Consider the following 18,597-nt stretch of genomic DNA (forward strand, 5'->3'; position numbering starts at 1 on the left):
TGCTTATGTAATTCATGTCGTAATAGAGGTAGAATATGATTTTAATCCGTGCTTAATGATAACTAATAAAGGGCTAGTATGTGAATTATATGCACGTCAGTGAGCAACTAATTAATGGTGAATATGTGTTCCGTAATCTTAAGTGTAACTGAAATATGATAAACAAAAACTGTAAAGTTACACACCTCAAAATCTGTGCCAGTGCACGCCTTGATATCCTCAGGAGTGAGCCCCTCCCACACTTCTATAAGAGTCAGGCCTTTTGTCGTGTCCACGTCAAACACGGCCTGGTAGAAATGAAGAAGGAGAAGTTTAAATACTAAATACTAAGAAGGATTATTTCCTTAAGAAGTGGCTTTTTGAATCATTTAATTATTTGTGCCTGGTCAAACAGGTCACAGACAAGAATGTGAGAGCCTGTCGTTATCCAAGGGAGCGGAAACAGAACAACCCAAGCGAGCGGTCGATGAGCTACATTTCATGAACAGATGTTGAACCGTTGTTTACCCTGCCCCATAAACCCTGGCGGCGCTGAGATCTTGCAGGTGCAAGAAGACCGAGCAAAAGGTCAATGTTTTATTCCGCAGAATTGAATTTCACCCAATCCGAGTTCCCTTTCCCCACAAGATGATTTAATAGCAAAGCAAAATTGATACAATTGCGACTGTGGCACATGTTTCATGCTGCAATACACTCTTCAAAACCTCTTTCACCATGCAGCAAAAAAACAACCTCCAAGGTAAAAAACTCAAAATGTGTGTTTTTGACATATCATCTTCAAAGAATGAGCCATTTTAAGGATACATTCTGCTAAAAATGACATAAAAGGGGCGACGTGCATTGAAAAGCCTAATTCAATCTCTCTCTTCAGTCATGCTTTTCCGCTCCCTCTTCCTTGAGCTGGTGCAATAACCTTGTTTGGCGGCCAGAGCTGTCCTGTACATCTATTGTTACTTTATCGAGTCTGTTGGAGAAAATTACCGGTGAGAGGTTTTACTTTTCAGTCCTGCTTTACAAATAGTGCATTAGCTTGTAAGAGCGCTGTGGCACAATCAGAAGTAGTGTCAAGTCAGGAGTAATTACCTTAAATTTGAAGAATGACCAGTTACCCGTTTGAAAGTAGTGGATTTTTTTTTTCCAACCCCACACTTTGTTTAAAGACAAAAATAGACTACAACCCCAACTCAGAACTGGTACGAACATCCATCTTAAAGATTCCATCATGGGCAGATTGAGCTTGGTACACTCTGAGAAATAAAATTGCTAAGTAGAACCATATAAGATTCTTCAGCTTGTCCTCATAGAAGAACCCTTTTTGGCTCCAGGTGGAACCTTCCCCCAAGAACCCTTTTAAAACCCTTTATTCAGGAGATCAAAATGGTTCTTACTGAAACCATTAGTGATACCAAGAAGCCTTGAAAAACCCTTTATTTGGGAAAGGGTTTTTCAGATATGGTTCCAGGTAGAACCTCAGCCCTTGCAACAGGAACCCTTTCGGAACCCCTTATTTCTAAGAGTGTAGCATGTGATCAGATCACTGTCGATGACGTTAAAACCTACGACAAACTGTCGACAGCACAGGATTAAAAAAAAGTGGCACTTTTACTTTTTCACTCTTTCACTTTTTATTTTTGGAATGAGATTTTTTGGAGGGTCCTCTCAGTGTATTTCTCAACTGCAGTAAAAGTATAACGCTATGCCGGATATATTTTATGAAAATTATTCTAAGACACACATATTTGATACCGCAAACAGGTAGGTGAAGCCCAAATACTGCCCAGCTTATAATAAATACATGAAACTGTGCCTGGAGTAGAATCATTATCCATATTCATGCACACAATGCAAAAAAAAGAAGTACTTTTTTTTTTTAAAGACAGGCACAGCACACTCAGCCAGGCTGTGGCTTCTCTCAGCAGGGACTGACAGGCCGAGCTACAGTCACATCCAGGCAGAGCCTGTCAGGACTCTCAGCTCATTAGAACCTCACACACAGTGACGGGGCAGGAGGCAGATATCTCACTCCAATATAGCGAGACAGATGGAATGTCACGGCGGAACAAGGGTCTATGGATAACACGGCCACTAACATCCATCTCTAATTGTGACACTTGCCACAAGCAATTAGGGGGGGAAATGGAATGATTTGTCAAAAATGTGCCACAGGTGATTAATGCAGGTGTATGGATATGACGGGGTACTGCGTCAACGTGAGCTCAGTTTCACATATTCTCACCTTGACACAAAACGCTCTGGTAAATACACCTAAAAGCAATCACCTAGAAACCCTTCACTGAGGAAACGATGGCTCCGTTTACAAAGCAGCTTGTTTTGTTTTTAATTCCGAGACTGCTGATTCACCTTTACTCAATATTTAAGTCACAGCCGTTAACAAGACAGACGCAAGTCGAGTCATTAAGGAAGCCGCCAGTCTTCACCCACGTGTCAGACGTGAGCTGAATGTCACGCAATAAGAAAAAATCCGCCGTGACCGTTCACCTGACTGAAATGCTGTTGACAAAATGGGGAAACAAAATTAACATTTTGAACTTGCAACAACAACAAAAAAAAGGATTCAAAAGCCAGTATTGTGTCACTGCTTCACAGCAATTACAAGGACTCAATTTTGAGATGCTTCCTGACAAAAACTCACAGTAGGACAATAAAAAAGAACTTCAATTAGGTTGCATGAATCACAAAAGCTGTCACTGGCATCGCTTTCGTGAGAGGAAATGCCACAAATAACAATTCTCTGAGCCCCTTATGGTAGTTTAAATAATTCAGGAGTCATGCTGCTTCATCTGTGAATGATGGGAAATTTATTTTTATATATTTTCTTTACTGTATAATTTTTTAAACATACCTAATTAACTGTCGTGGAAAGAAATACTAGAAGGCTTAGTAAGACAGTGGTTTAAGCAAGACAAATAAGATAATGGACAGTACCGTTCCGGTCACTTCCTTAATTTAACTTAAATTTCCTTATTTTTGAAGGAGTAGCACTTTATTTCAATGAATATAGCATTAAATTAAATTAATCAGACGGGTATTTAATGGAATATCTATATAGGTGTATAGAAGCCCATTTCCAGTGTTCTAATGGTACATTGTGTTTCCTAATCGCGTTAGAAGGCTATTGGATGATTAGAAAACCCTTGTGCAATGATGTTAGCACAGCTGAAAACTGTGTTTTGCTGGTTCTTTGACGAAAGCAACATTATTATTTTGAATAAAAATCATTATTTCTAATCTTGTCAATGTCTTGACTATATTTTCTTTTCATTTTGCAACTCTTTTGATGAATAAAAGTGTGGCTTTTAAGGGAAAACACCAAAAAATTGCTTAGGTGACCCCAACATTTTTGAACGGTAGTGTACAGTTCAATTTTGCTGCTGTGATTTGTCAGGAATGTTGTCATTTGAGATTTTTTTTAATATGGTGAGGAGCATTATATACAGTTAGGTCCATAAATATTTGGACATCGACACAGTTCTCTTTATTTTGGCTCTAAACACCACTACAATGGATTTGAAATGAAACGAACAAGATGTGCTTTAAGTGCACACTTTCAGCTTTAATTTGAGGGCATTTACATCCAAATCAAGTGAACGGTGTAGGAATTACAACACTTTCTATATGTGCCTCCCACTTTTTAGGGGACCAAAAGTACTTGGACAAACTAAACAATCATAAATCAAACTTTCATTGTTTAATACTTGGTTACAAATCCTTTGCAGTCAATTCCAGCCTGAAGTCTGAAGGCATAGACATCACCAGACACTGGGTTTCATCCCTGGTGATGCTCTGTGAGGCCTCTACTGACACGGTCTTCAGTTCCTGCTAGTTCTTGGGACATTTTCCCTTCAGTTTGGTCTCCAGCAAGTGAAATGCATGTTCAATCAGATTCAGGTCAGGTTATTGACTGATAACATTCCATATTTGCCTTAAAAAACTCTTTGATTGTTTTGACTCTTTGCAGTTTGCTTTGGGTCATTGTCCATCTGCACTGTGAAGCTCCGTCCAATGAGTTCTGAAGCGTTTGGCTGAATATGAGCAGATAATATTGTTGGAAACACTTCAGAATTCATCCTGCTGCTTTTGTCAGCAGTTACATCATCAATATATACAAGGGAACCAGTTCCATTGACAGCCCTACATGCCCACACCACGACACTACCACCACCATGCTTCACTGATGAGGTGGTATGTTGTGGATCATGAGCAGTTCCTTTCCTTCTCCACACTCTTCTCTTCCCATCACTGTGGTACAAGTTGATCTTGGTCTCATCTGTCCAGAGGATGTTCTTACAGAATTATAACAGCTTTTTTAGGTGTTGTTTGGCAAATTCTAATCTTGTCTTCCTGTTTTTGAGGCTCACTAATGGTTTCCATCTTGTGGTGAACCCTCTGTATTCACTCTGGTGAAGTCTTCTTTTGATTGTTGACTTTGAAACACAAACACCTACCTCCTGGAGAGTGTTTTTGAACTGTTGTGAAGGGCTTTTTCTTCACCAGGGAAAGAATTCTTCTGTCGTCCACCACAGTGGTTTTCTGTGGTCTTCCAGGTCCTTTGGTGTTGCTGAGCTCACTGGTGCGTTCTTTGTTTTTAAGAATGTTCCAAACAGTTGATGTGGCCACACCTAATGTTTTTGCTATTTCTCTGATGGGTTTGTTTTAATTTTTCAGCCTAGTGATGGCTTGCTTCAATGACAGTGACAGCTCCTTGGATCTCATATAGAAAGTTAACAGCAACAGATTCAAAATGCAAATGTCACTCCTGGAATCAACTCCAGAACGTTTACCTGTGTCATTGAAGATGAAATAATGAGGGAATAGCCTACAATTGTCCATGAAATAGCTTTTCAGTCAATTGTCACATTACTTTTGGTCCCCTAAAAAGTGGGAGGCACATATAGAAAGTGTTGTAATTCCTACACCGTTCACTTGATTTGGATGTAAATACCCTCAAATTAAAGCTGAAAGTGTGCAGTTAAAGCACATCTTGTTCGTTTCATTTCAAATCCATTGTAGTGGTGTATAGAGCCAAAATAAAGAGAACTGTGTCGATGTCCAAATATTTATGGACCTAACTGTATATAATGCTCCTCACCATATTAAAAAAAATCTCAAAAGACAACATTCCTGACAAACCTCGGTCTCAAATCACAGCAGCAAAATTGAACGCTTGATTTACCATCATTTCAGGTTATTGTAGGCACAGGAGGATGCCGTGTGTGTACAAATTTGGCAAATTCAGACTTCATTTTATGAACATAATGGCAACTGATTTAAAAAAAAAAAAAAACCTGTGGAGAATAAGACATCATCAGGCTTATTAACACGCACCATTTGCCACCAGCTTTATAGTCTCACATTTTCTGCTCTTGAAAGAAACAATTACATTTTACATTTTCACATTTGTTGGCTAACAAAGAACAACAAAAAAGAGACCTCCACAATTAGGTTGTTGCATTTAAATAACCAAACTGTTGTTTGCAACTGACATCAGATCCCAGGCCCTAATTGGTTTTGTTGCCATTGTAGGAAAGCTGGCTCGTCTCCAGCTACGTTACTAACTGGCGACTGCATCTGATTTCATCTTACCACCACATCCTGTGGGATTATAAACAGTCATGTGTGATACAATTGCCCTGGTAATATCCTCACTGTCTATGGGAGCAGTCATGTTGACTCGACGGTGACTTGTAAATGGATGCTTTTATTGATCCGTATTTATTGCCCATTGCAGATAGCCGTTTTATTGTCACCATGGAGAGGGATGTTGATCCATCCATTCTGTTTTCAGAGATACCAGAAATTTGACATGTATATATATTGTTTTTAATGTATGTGTTGCCTTGCCTTTCTTTAAATAGCAATTGGAAGAAGAGTTCAGAGAAATTTGTAGACATAAAACTGTTTGGAAACCATGTTGATCCCAAAATTCAGAATCAGAAATACTTTATCTATCCTTGGGGAAAAATTGCTTTCATTACAGCTACTCCAACCAAGAACAGATATTAACTCAAGGTACGATATACTGAGAAAAGAAAATTCTAGAGCTGCAACTAACAATTATTTCGTTTGGTCCTTAAAACTTTAAAAAATGTTGATCAGTGTTTGTCAAACCTGGAAACGACGATGTTCTCAAATGTCTGGTTTTGTCCACAAACCAAAATGATTCAGTTTTAATGATTTCTTTGTTTGAAAAATATTCACATTTAAGAAGCTGAAACAATCAGAAATCAAATTTTTATCATGAAAAAAGCTTCAAGCCGATTCATCGATTATCAAATTAGTTGAGGATTAATTTAGTCATCGATTCATAATCAATTAATCAAGTACAACAAAGTAATGGTAACACTTTTTTGGTTGTTCAATTTCTGACTAAAGTTCTTGTTATCCTGCAGGTAAAGGTCATCAACTCTGAATAAGTAAATTTAAACAAAGTTGCCTAAGGGGGAAAAAAAAGAAAGAAGAGGTGAAATGTTAATTCTGTGCCTGCCAGAGCTGCTTTTGTGCTATTTTACATTTGTCAGTGCTTGCTGTCATTAAGTGTGCTATTAAAAAAAACATTAAAAAACTCTTCTGGTTGACATAAATGCCCTATAATTTTGGCCTGGCAAAGCTCACTCACGTACGATATAAATGGGGATAAGTGTGGAGAAAGAAGACCTGAGGCAATTTAAGATGGGTGTTTGAGACTAGTGAAAATCACCTGAGCAAACACTTGACGGGCTGCAGCAACGTCCGCAGTCTGACCTCATGGACGGGCTTCAATTTCCCCCACAGCAACTGCCAGTTGGGCTTCACGTGTTTAAATGTCTAAATTATTTTTGCTGTGTTATCAGCAGCATTTAACTAATCCTCAGTCCATCATGTTCAATCACCCTGCTAAAACAGCCCTGTTCAGAACGCTCTGTTTAGTAGTATCTCTTTAGGTCCACCTTAAAAAAAAGCAAAGCGAAACTTAAGGGACAGGAAATGACATCAGTCACAGAGGCTACTGGGAGCTAACAGCAGTTAGCATATGGAAAAGTGATCATTTGCAGACTCTAGCAGGCACATTGCCGTCATAAACATGTATCCACTGGACAGATAAATCCTCTGAGGCTGGAAGTTTGTGTAGAACTCTGTGCTGCACTGTGGAGCCAAGAATAGAACTTTTCGCGGAATTCCGGTTTTCGGATACTATTGCCCTCGCCAGCACTCTCGCATGTTATACGGACAAAGTGGAGCTCCGCGAGACAACAATTCCGGAAGTCAATATCGCAAGTATTATCTCCTGTACTGAGTGAGTCATCTTTTTTCACACTTTGCTGACTGCTCGGGCCTCCAGAGTCCCAAATATAAGTATTAAAATGATTAAAAAGTTGATTTTGCATAATATGTCCCCTTTAAAAAGACTTTTAAAAAAGTGATTCTAATGATTCAGTTACACTTAAAACAACTGCTCTACAAGTCACTAATTTGTGTGGGTCGCATGTGTGGCAGTTTCATGAAGCAGTGCACTGATGACTCCGCCCACATTGAGGAGGTTCTAATGGAAACAGCCTAAACCGTACCATGCCGAGGAAAGCTGGTACCATTGGTGGAAAAGGGACTTAATTAAAGTGACAGTAGTTTCGGTAACACTTTAGATGATGGAACACATATTCACCATTAACTAGGTGCTTACTAACATATATAACAAGCATACTAGCCCTTTATTAGTAATCATTAAGCAAGATTTTTCCTATAAGGTGTTAATACGTGCTTAATATTTACTAATAAAGGGCTGGTATGCTACTTATGTTAGTAAGCACCTAGTTAATGGTGAATATGTGTTCCCTAATCATCATACTGAATACTTGTTGATTACGAGTAGAGAGTCAACACTGGACTTTTGAAATAAACTTTGAATTTTTGCTGGATGATTTGTAAGGCAGCAAAAAGAAATGAATAGCAGTGTTTACTCACGAGTGTGGACGAGATGCAGTTTCGTCAAAAATAAGTGGATTCTTTGCCTACTTTATTTTTATTTGGTTGTTCAGTGAAACCAAATATGCAGCACAAAGGTGAAGGTGTCTGGAGCTGACAACATTATTGGCTTATTAACATTGCCAGTGAGTAAAACGCACTGTGGCACTATCTAAGAGGCTGACAAGCTGACAGTCATGTGTCAGTATGTTAAAAAAAAAAAAAAACGCTCGGGTTTTCACTGTCTGAATTACAAAGAGCCTGGCAATGTCAAAGGAAGAGTGCATTCCAAATGCCAGGGCCATTCTCAGTTTAATTCATCGAGCAACAAATAAATAGGATGAATATAGCAGGAGAGGCTGAAAGCCGTGAAGTAAGGACGGAGAAAGGAGCAAAGAGTATGTTTTGATAAAGAGGGAAGGAACTGAGAATGCAAGGTCATAATTATGAAATAGTTTAAGTAAGTCATTAAAAAGTGCTGGGCACTCGACATGAATACAGTAATAATAGATAAGAATCCCTACAGGTTCAAGAGGGTTCTACACACCTTGTGCTCGAACCCTAATGAGTGAGACGAAGCAGGAAGCGATGAAATGAAGACGTGTTAACGGTGTTCGCAGGCCATTAGAACAAGCTTTAACCTTTTTAAATGTTGACAGAAATCTGCTTGCTGAGTAATGGTGCGCAATCAAAACAAAAGTCAGTGGAGCAGAAGAGAAATGAGGGTAGGGGGTGGGGTGGACTGTTCCAATAACTGGAATATTTATCACTCAAAACCCATTTGACCAGAAAGATGATCTCAATCAAATATGAATGATTCACACACCCCCCCCCCCCGTCACCATATGTGCTGCCAAGTACAACACATTCTGTTGATGTAAACGGTTAATACGTTTTCTTTAATCGCACCATGTGTCATCTTGACCTACTAAAATTAAATTAAACTGGAGACAGCTAATGAAATGTATAAGCATGTGAAAGTGAAACACAGATGTTCATGCATAAATGAAGATGTAGCTTTGCTTAGCTGCTTTTTTTTTTTTTTTTTTTTTTTTTTAAATCAGGCACTGTAGATACGCGTTTCCCACACCGACGATGTCCTCAAAATGTCCTGTTAAGGATTAATTGATGAGAGAACATGAAAAAAACAGGAAATATTCAGATTTAAGAAGCTGAAAAATCGGAGACCTTATTTTAATTATTTAAAAAAAACATCTGACATATTAAAGCAGATGAGTCAGTTTCAGATTCCTTCATCGCTCTCTACTTCCTGAGTGACAGTTTTCAAAAATACTTCATTCAAGAAGAAGCTTTTATGCATGGGTACTCAAAACTCCACACACACTCAAATTGACCCTGGTCAATTTTATTAATGTAGAGAAAACTAAAAATAAACAAACGAATAATTTAAAAAAGTGAGGCAGCCAAAACTTAAGTACTGACTTAATAACGACAAAATAAGATTCAGAGTAAGAGAATAAGAATATTAGAAACACCAGCATATGAATGGTTTCTGTTTGAGGCAGAGTGAAACAAAAATAAATATGTCTATAAAAATCAATAAGCATCCTCCTTACATTAGTGTTAACCCAATAATGTGATTTCCATCCAACGGTCTCATTCTGTTGCATCACATCAATCCATCAGTTGTGTTTCGTGTGCGGTTGAAAAGTAAAGATGCAATAATGTGCGACTTGTGTGTTTCTTTGGACTCACTGTCTCTGTGTGCTTTTCCTCGTTGCTCACATACTCAAGCAGCTGCCTGGCTACGATAAAAATGGGAATGCAAACACACCCGACTGCCAAAGTTAACTTATTAAATGTTTGGTTTCAGTCAATCACGGCCGCCTGCAAGGTGGGGAATTGCTTTTCTTTGCAATGATAACAGTGAAATAAAACTTTTGAGTCTCAAAAACCGCCCGGAAAAATCAGTCTTACAAGGACTATTTAGACACAACTAACATGAGATTACACGGGAAATACAATAATTATTGTAATATCGAGTTAAATAATATGAAATTATTAAATTATCGCATGACCGTTACAATTTACACTTAAATGTATTTATATTATATATTAAAATTCCAACTTTTGTGTTCTGTGGTCCCAGGTTTTATATAATATTACTCGCAAGTGGCTGAAAATAGCTTCACGTATCCACTGATTTGATAATAAATCAAATAATCTTTAAAGATGCCATATGCAAGAATGTGGCCAAAAACGGTTACTACATTCAAATTCAAAATACCGAAGTCTTTTAGGTTTGGTTTTCTGACGTAACTGGCAACCCGTGGTTGCGCGGCAGCTGAGACTCTACTGACTGCAATGATTGATAGACGGCGGTAGGTGGCGCCACATGCCAAAACATGATTTCAAAACATAAATATGATTTGCAGTCTGCAAAATATTTTGGCTCTACTGTTGTTGTTGGTGAGTTCAGTAAGTTATATGAAAATTTTTCCTAAGTCTCTGGCCAGCTGCTTTAGATTTATTACATAATGCAACTTTAAGAAAGCAGCATCCAGGTTAAGCCAAAGGCTACTCAAGCGTAAACAGCCCAAGGTTATGGCTGATGGCCCATCCGTTCATGTATGTATCTGCTAACCCACCTCTATTTAAAATTAGGATGATAAATATGTTTTTGCAGGTAGAAAAAAAGGAGAATAAACACACCTTTTCTGTGATGATGCGATCCACACACTGTTTCCCTGTTAAAGGCAGGCTGCATTTGTCCAGTATCTTGTTTTTCCCTCCCTGAAAGAAAGTGTTACTTGGTTAAAATTAGAAATAAGGGCTGAAGTTCAGCTAAGCAGTCAAACACGTCAAATATTTGAGCGTTTTTAAGGGATGCAATTTAAACTTTAATGTATCTGCGGTTGAACGTTCATCCTATCCACACAGAACAGCACATATACCATTTAAGGTTGCAGCTTATCTCAGTTTCCACACCAGTTAGAAGAAAGGGAAAAAAGAAGAAGCATAAATCCAAATGCCTCAAAAACTGTCTGAGAAGAACACATCATGTATCAACCACCCTCATCCATCATGAATGAACACAGTCTGCAGGGCAGTAAATTTATGCTCACCTGCTGCTCCATCTGGGCTATGAATGGGCGCCAGACAGGCTCCCATTAGTAAAAACACAGCGTACCCCCTGAGCATGCAGAATGTTATGTTTGCATCATATGAGTCGTGTTAAAAGCAAACCAGTTCAGCTGAATAGCCTGCGTCCATAGTTAGTCAGAAGCCCTGCAGCGACGGGTCCAAGTAATCAAATAGTTCCTCAAAACACCCACAAGTATAGAATTCAATTTAAATGAGCTCAAGACGAGCAATTTGGATGAGGATAGCACAATCTGGTGAAAAGACATTACTGCAATCCATTAACAGAATTATCTTTAATCAGTCATAACACTCATAGTCATTAGCGCAGGAAGAAGATACAGGGGTGCTGCTGAAGGTATTAGCATGGGGAAAAAGGAAACGGATGATTTCATTTGAGCTGAATGTCTATGCGAGGGAATGAGACTTTCAGGTGATAAGCAGTACGAGTGAGAGCAGCCATGACACCCACACACAAACACACATTCTCCCTCTTTCTACATATATACATACCTTAGCTGAGTGCTCCATGGTGACCACCACCTTTGTTCCAGCACTAGCCACCAAATCCATGGCTCCTCCCATTCCCTTCACCATCTTGCCCTGAGAATGAATGATAGAAACAGAAAAGGCAAACGTATGATACTAAACCATATAAAAATAAGAGTACACACAAAAGCAGTTATTTCTTTCTCCGGATGACAGATGGTGGAAAAACTGTCTCCATTACAAATTGCTGTGGCTCATTGCTGCAGTATCACTGACGTACAGAAGTAGGGGCACAGTCAGAAGTACACAGGTTTTCAAGGATTGCGTGGTTAACAAAATGTAAACCATGTGGTTTACACCACAGGGGAACATAAACAAGTGTTCATTAGAACAATCCGCAGCTTATCGCAAGCTATAATGAGGACCAATGTTCGGGTAGAATGAAGTTTGCTACAGAGGAGCTCCAATGACGTCTGTTGGCAGCGTTTTCCATGGATTATACACTAGCACAGAGAGCATCTCGTTTCTGGCAATATGTATTGCATGGAATTTGTTATGCTGTAACACAACAACACAGGCTGAATTGAATTTGATGCCTACGTATTGGGAAGCAATGTCAAATAGTTTAGCATAACCTATCTGTACAAACGGATACAACTGGAAGGTAATGGAAAGCTAAGCTTTATTTGGGAATTGGGTGAACCAAACCGCTTACGTGTAGGAATAGTATATGAGGAAAACTAATGATTTAAAAGGGAATATGCTGAGTGTGTACTTGGTGGTCCTTCTACAAGGGCTGAGGTTCTACCTGGAACGATTTGCTTATGAAAAACCCTTTCCCGAAGAAAGGGTTTTTCAAGGGTTTTTGGTAACACTAATGGTTCCAGTAAGAACCATCTTGATCCAGAGAACCCTTTAAAACCCCTTTCCTGAATAAAGGGTTTTACAAGGGTTCTTGGTAACACTAAGGGTTGATTCTACCTGGAACCAAAAAGGGTTCTCCTGTGCTACTTAGCACTTTTATTTCTAAGAGTGTAGGCTGAACATCTAATCGGAAATCTTATCAAAATCATAATTACAGCCTATTGAGATTTTCATAAAATTGTGTCGAAATACCATTTTAGTAAATTTTTGTCTTGTTATCTATGCATCTTATTCTACAGACTGAAGAGAACATCTTTGTTTCTCATAGATCTGCACAAACATCACAAAGTAATCATTTCAAATATGTTGTTCAGAATGAAAATGGGAATAATGATGTAAAAAATTACCCTTCATTTCCTCTGATATCGCAATTTGGGTCAAAAATAAACACAATTAGATCTTTATTCAAAACTGCTCAGCCCTACTTGGTGGTTTTAAGTATTACACTAGAATAGAGTGACATTTATGAATTTAGTCCGTATACAAGTAATGAGTGTTTGGTGCATAATCATTTCCAGGTTTGGAAAACAATGATTTTGGAGTTTTATGGACCAAACGATTCCTTGTTTTAATGGAGAGAATAAGCAACAGATTAATCGATTATGAAAATAATTGCTAGTTGCAGCCCTAGTTAATCAACTATAAAATATAAATGCATTAGTTATGTTCAGACATATAATACAATCAGCTCACAAACCTCCTCTCCCACCCACTCTCACATAGTCACACACCCTCTCACAGACATATGTAAACAATGAGGTAGCATACTGTAAGATGGTTAGTTCAGTGATACAGTCCTGATGCAATCTGTTGCGGACAGTGTGTTGCAAAAGAGACAGGATTTTCAATTACGACTGAGCATATGGACGAGAGTTAGTAAGTGTTTTTTAAATATAAACTCAAAAATAATTGTTTAACAATGCAAAAAATTATCACTGCAAGAAAAAAAAAAACCTGACAGCTGAATGAAAAATTGTCTTCACGTCCCTCAAAGTTCCCCAATAACACGGCTTCTAAATAAAGCAGACATGCAGATAATGGCCACAGGGTGACGGGCTGAGTAACTGAATTAAAATCCCATTTGCTCATCAATCATGTGAAGAGCCTGCTTTACTTTCTGCTCCATAACCAGAGGATATACATGCCAAATGTGTTGCATCATAAGGATAGCGCCTGCCACTGGGGAGGCCAGCTGGGTGGAGAAGATATCAACTGAGAGCGGAAGGAGGGCTGGGAGAGAGGAGGTGGTGGAGAGGAAGTAGGGGAAAAGCATAGACTGAGAGGCTGCATTTAATTTCATATAATTCACCGTATTGTCTTTTAGTTTAAGATGTACTTATCTGCTTAAAGGTCCCATATTATATCCTATTTCTCCAAGTTAAACTAGTTCCCTGGTGTCCTAATGACCATGTCTGTGACATGCTTGGGTCAAAATACCATAAGGATGAAGCACCACAGCAGTTCAATCACCCTGCCAAAACAGCCCTGTTCAGAACGCTCTGTTTAGTAGCATCTCTTTTTAAAAATAAATAAAAATAAAAAATAAATAAAAAGTAAAATGAAACTTAAGGAACAGGAAATTACATCAGCCACAGAGGCTACTGGGAGCCAGAAATAGAACTTTTCGCGTACATCCGGTTTTGGGATTCCGTTGCCCTCGCCAGCACTCTCGTGTGTTTTACAGACAAACAGAGAAAACAATTCCAGGAATTTTGCGAATTGTGACGTCCCAATGAGTGCGGAAGTCAACATGGCGTGTTTTATCTTCTGTACTTAGACCACAAAAACATGAGTGAGTCATCTTTTTCACACTTTGGCAACTGGTAGGGCCTCCAGAGTCCCAAATATAAGGATTTAAATGATTAAAAAGTTGATTTTGCAAAATGTGGGACCTTTAAAAGTCCTCAAAAAAGCTTAATTATTAAAATAAAAGTTGGACTTTTATCCTCAAACACAACCTCTCTGAACACACAGTAACCCTCACACTGATCCTCAAAAACAAGAACTGTATCGTTTTTCATATGATCGTTGGTAACACATTTCAGAGTGCTTGGTGGTGGGGATCACATCGATAGGTTTAAAAGCCGCCTGAGTCACTCTGCTGATTTACTCCACCTATACCAACAAGGCTGCATGTTATCAAAGGCAAAATCTCTTAGATCACCCTCACTTAATTACTAGTACAGTTATGCTTACTAAAAAAGGGTCAATACAGTAATAAACATTTGAAGAAAAGTACAAGATAATCTTGCTTCACTGATGGAACTTCTACTGGTATCACATTTTACTCTAAAAGCAAAGTAAGTGCAGGCATGCAGGGAGTTCAACCGAGTTAATATATAAACCATCAATTCATTAAATGATGCAGTCACAATGAATTTGTTGTATTGCGGTGACATAAGCCAAACTATAGTCAAATACGTCTCACTCAGTCATGCATATGGCGTTGTTGCATTGTCGGAAATGCTCAACTAACATTTGTTGATATTTTAATACCAACAAATGTTGGTAGGTGTTCAAAAGTTTTGGGGTCACTTAGAAATGTCCTTATTTTTGAAGGAAAAGCACTTTTTCAATGAATATAACAGTAAATGAATCAGAAATACACTCCATACATTGTTAATGTGGTGAACGACTATTCTAGCTGCAAACGTCTGGTTTTTAATGGAATATGTACATAGGTGTATAGAGGCCCGTTCTGTTCTGCCCGGCCATGTGTTCTCATGGTCAATTGTGTTTGCATATCGCGTTAGATGGCTATTGGGTGATTAGAAAACCCTTGAAAACCCTTGTGTAATGATGTTAGCACAGCTGAAAACAATTTTGCTGGTTCTTTGACAAAAGGGAAAAATTATTATTTTGAATAAATACCATTATTTCTAATCTTGCCAATGTATGGAAATGTAATGGAAAACACAAAAATATTGTATAGGTGACCCCAAACTTCTGAACAGTAGCGTGTAGGCTATATGTTGTGAGTCAATTAACTTGCCTTGGTTTGGACTGGTGGAACGTGCGCGGAAGCACTCTCGAGTAAAACCAATTTATTGTAACTGTGAATAATATCCACCAAAAGAAAAATACTCTGTGCCTAAGCCACCAAAAAGAGCAGTGTAATTTAGTCATTTAATCAACACAGCTTTGATGATATTAACCTTGCTGGTCTGACTGAAGCGAACAGGTTTTTCCATTTCTTCACCACCATGAACTATGTTGCTACAATGGTATGACATGCATAGGAGGACCCGTTTTATTTTGTTGCAGAACATATCAGAAGAGATCGAATTATATACAAATTTGACATGTTATTCCATTAGAAAGAACATTTTAGCAAACACATCTATGTGAATTTTGTAATTATTTGTATCACTGCTTTACATTATAGCTGGTAATGAGAAAATCTTGTGTTGGTTCCTTAGCCATTTTAACTGGCTTACTGAACTGTGTTTTTGGAATTAATCTTTGCCAGCAGCAGATATACAGTAGCCTACACATTATGCTAATGACATAGGCGTTATAGAGGAGATGTAAGTCGGGGGAAATCCATTCATGTAATGGCTTTTAAAGTGGGAGATAATGTTGCGGCACCCGCAGGAGGCAGCGTCAGTGGTGCAAAAACACAGATAACACAAGACTTCTTCGGTTAAGCGCTAGTGAAATGGCACCTATCATGACAACATGTGTTACATGTTTCAAAAGCAACCTGGCACACGGGAGTGTTTTTGAAGGAAAAAAATACTCTTCAACCTTTACAAGTCAAAAGGAATCAGAATCTAATGGTGTCTATGAAATAAAGAAGGATCGCTGTCCTGAACATGATGCAGTGGCAATAAGCTTAGGGGTTGCTTGTATTTTTTTTTGTGTGTGTGTGTTACCATGACAACAGAACACCAGCTCCTCATTTGTTGTGCAAGTGTTCACTTTCCAGTCAGTGGCACAAACACCACAGAAAATGACCCCCTTCACAGTACAAGAGTTCCCACTTACCCACTGGCTTCCTCTCCCCCTCAAATTCTCTGACAATCTCCGCTGTCTGATACAAATGGCTCGCTTTTTTTTTTTTTTTTTTAATAACATAGCTACAGACGGCTGCGATCCTTCGTTACCCAGACAACTAATGAAAAGAATCACACGGTGAGAAGGGACTGACAGCAAGACAATTGACGAAGTGCTCAAAGTAATTGTAAAACATTACTGTATAAATGAGGAATACAATGTCACCACGAGAAAGAAGAATTGTATTTTCTCTCCCTCAAAAAGTGAGAGATGAGAATTAAATGACACTCAACTTGAACGCAGAAAACCCTGGAAAAAGGTGCTGCAATGTCACATTTCCCCCATATAAATGCAGCCAAAATGGTGAGCGCCGGTCTCGCGCCTGAATAAATGAGGAATAAAATCGCTGTGACAGTCAGAGGTTTGTGTGTCTTCAAATAGTAAATAGGACATTTCAAGCGATGACAAGCTGTCAGCCTTTTCCAGGTAAATGTGATGAAAGAGCAGAAACATGAGGTTGAGTTTACTTAAAAATACTCTTACACAGGTCCACACATCAGTGTCGAGCATACATTTTTTACGCTTTGATGTATAGCCACCAAATCCAAAATGTCTTTATTCTACTAGCCTTTTTCTCTGCATCTATTGTTTCCCCCCCGATGTTTGAGGCTGAGTGGTGATGATCTAAAAACATTTCAAAGCCCTCAACTGGAAAACGTTCATCTGCATTTTGAATATTAAAAGTCTTCAAAATCAACATAATCACGCTGAGAGGACGGCATTCTGGGCCTCCCACGTGAAACATTTTCCAATTTCATGCTATATACCAATCTTTAGATAGTGCATCATTTTCATTATCGCAGAAGGTGGGGGAATGTAATTCTCTTCATCCATGCTTTCAAAAGAGGGGATAATGAAAATTGAAGTGCAGGTGAGGGTGGAGCTCCGTTATACTGCTGCTTCAACTGTCAACAGTGGAATGGCCTGAGATAAACTCCCTGTTTCTGTATATATGAGCCACACTGCAGGCCTTCCATATGTGCACAACACGCTTAATCAAGCAGCGATTTATTCACACTAATCATGGACAGACACGTGCAACTGGAGTAGTAAAGAGTAAATAAATGGTGTTGCAAAACTGAGAAATCGCCTCTCTATAAATATATCTACACATTTGCTGCTAAAATGACATACACTGGCTGAAAAAGCCTAGCAGACAACAGCTGTGTGCGTGTACATGCGTGGTGGTGTTGTATACTGAGATCTCCTACATTGTGAGCAGCCTTTTAATAGGTTCTTTACCTTAGTAATTATTGAAGATGGCTGTGACCGCCGTGGTTTTAAGACCAATTGACCTGATGAAACATCAAGCAATAATGTCTGCCACCTATTATAATGTAGCACTCACACACTCACACATACACACACACAGAAACACCTTATCCTTGATCCCCCTGACAAGAATATCCATGTGCGTGTGAATGACAACAACAGCAAAAGCCACGTTTCTGTGATTCACCCAAACATTGCAGGCCATCAAATACAAAATAAAAGAAGACATTATGAGGATAATGAATAATGTATACACATACACACACACATATATATGTATGTATATACATATATATATATACACACACATATATGTATGTATATACATATATATATATACACACACATATATGTATGTATATACATATATACATACATATATACACACAGATATATATGTATGTATATACATATATATATACACATATATATACACACACATATATATATACATAATCACACACATATATACATACACACACACATATATATATATACATATATACACACACACATATATATATATATACACACACATATATATGTATGTATATACATATATACATACACATATATATACATATATACACACATATATATATATACATATATACACACACATATATATACATATATATATACATACACACACACATATATATATACACACATATATATACATATACACACACACACATATATATACACACATATATACATACATATATATATACATACATGTATACATATACATATAGAGAGAGAGATATAGATTTATTTCTTTAGATATATATA

At 38.1% G+C, this 18,597-nt stretch overlaps 1 protein-coding gene across 1 annotated transcript in view; it reads right to left on the reverse strand.

Moving 5' to 3' along the window:
• oxct1a (3-oxoacid CoA transferase 1a) overlaps positions 1-18,597 on the reverse strand; it is a 42,076-nt gene that overhangs the window by 845 nt on the left and 22,634 nt on the right. Inside the window, exons 14-16 of the mRNA XM_083905307.1 lie at positions 11,575-11,664; positions 10,633-10,713; positions 186-287 (exon numbers count right to left, since the gene is read on the reverse strand). Of these exons, the coding sequence (XP_083761433.1) occupies positions 186-287; positions 10,633-10,713; positions 11,575-11,664 (273 nt within the window). The remainder of the gene's footprint in view (positions 1-185; positions 288-10,632; positions 10,714-11,574; positions 11,665-18,597) is intronic.

The sequence above is a fragment of the Microchirus variegatus genome (assembly GCF_963457635.1).
Source record: "Microchirus variegatus genome assembly, chromosome: 18".
Taxonomy (NCBI): Eukaryota; Metazoa; Chordata; class Actinopteri; order Pleuronectiformes; family Soleidae; genus Microchirus; species Microchirus variegatus.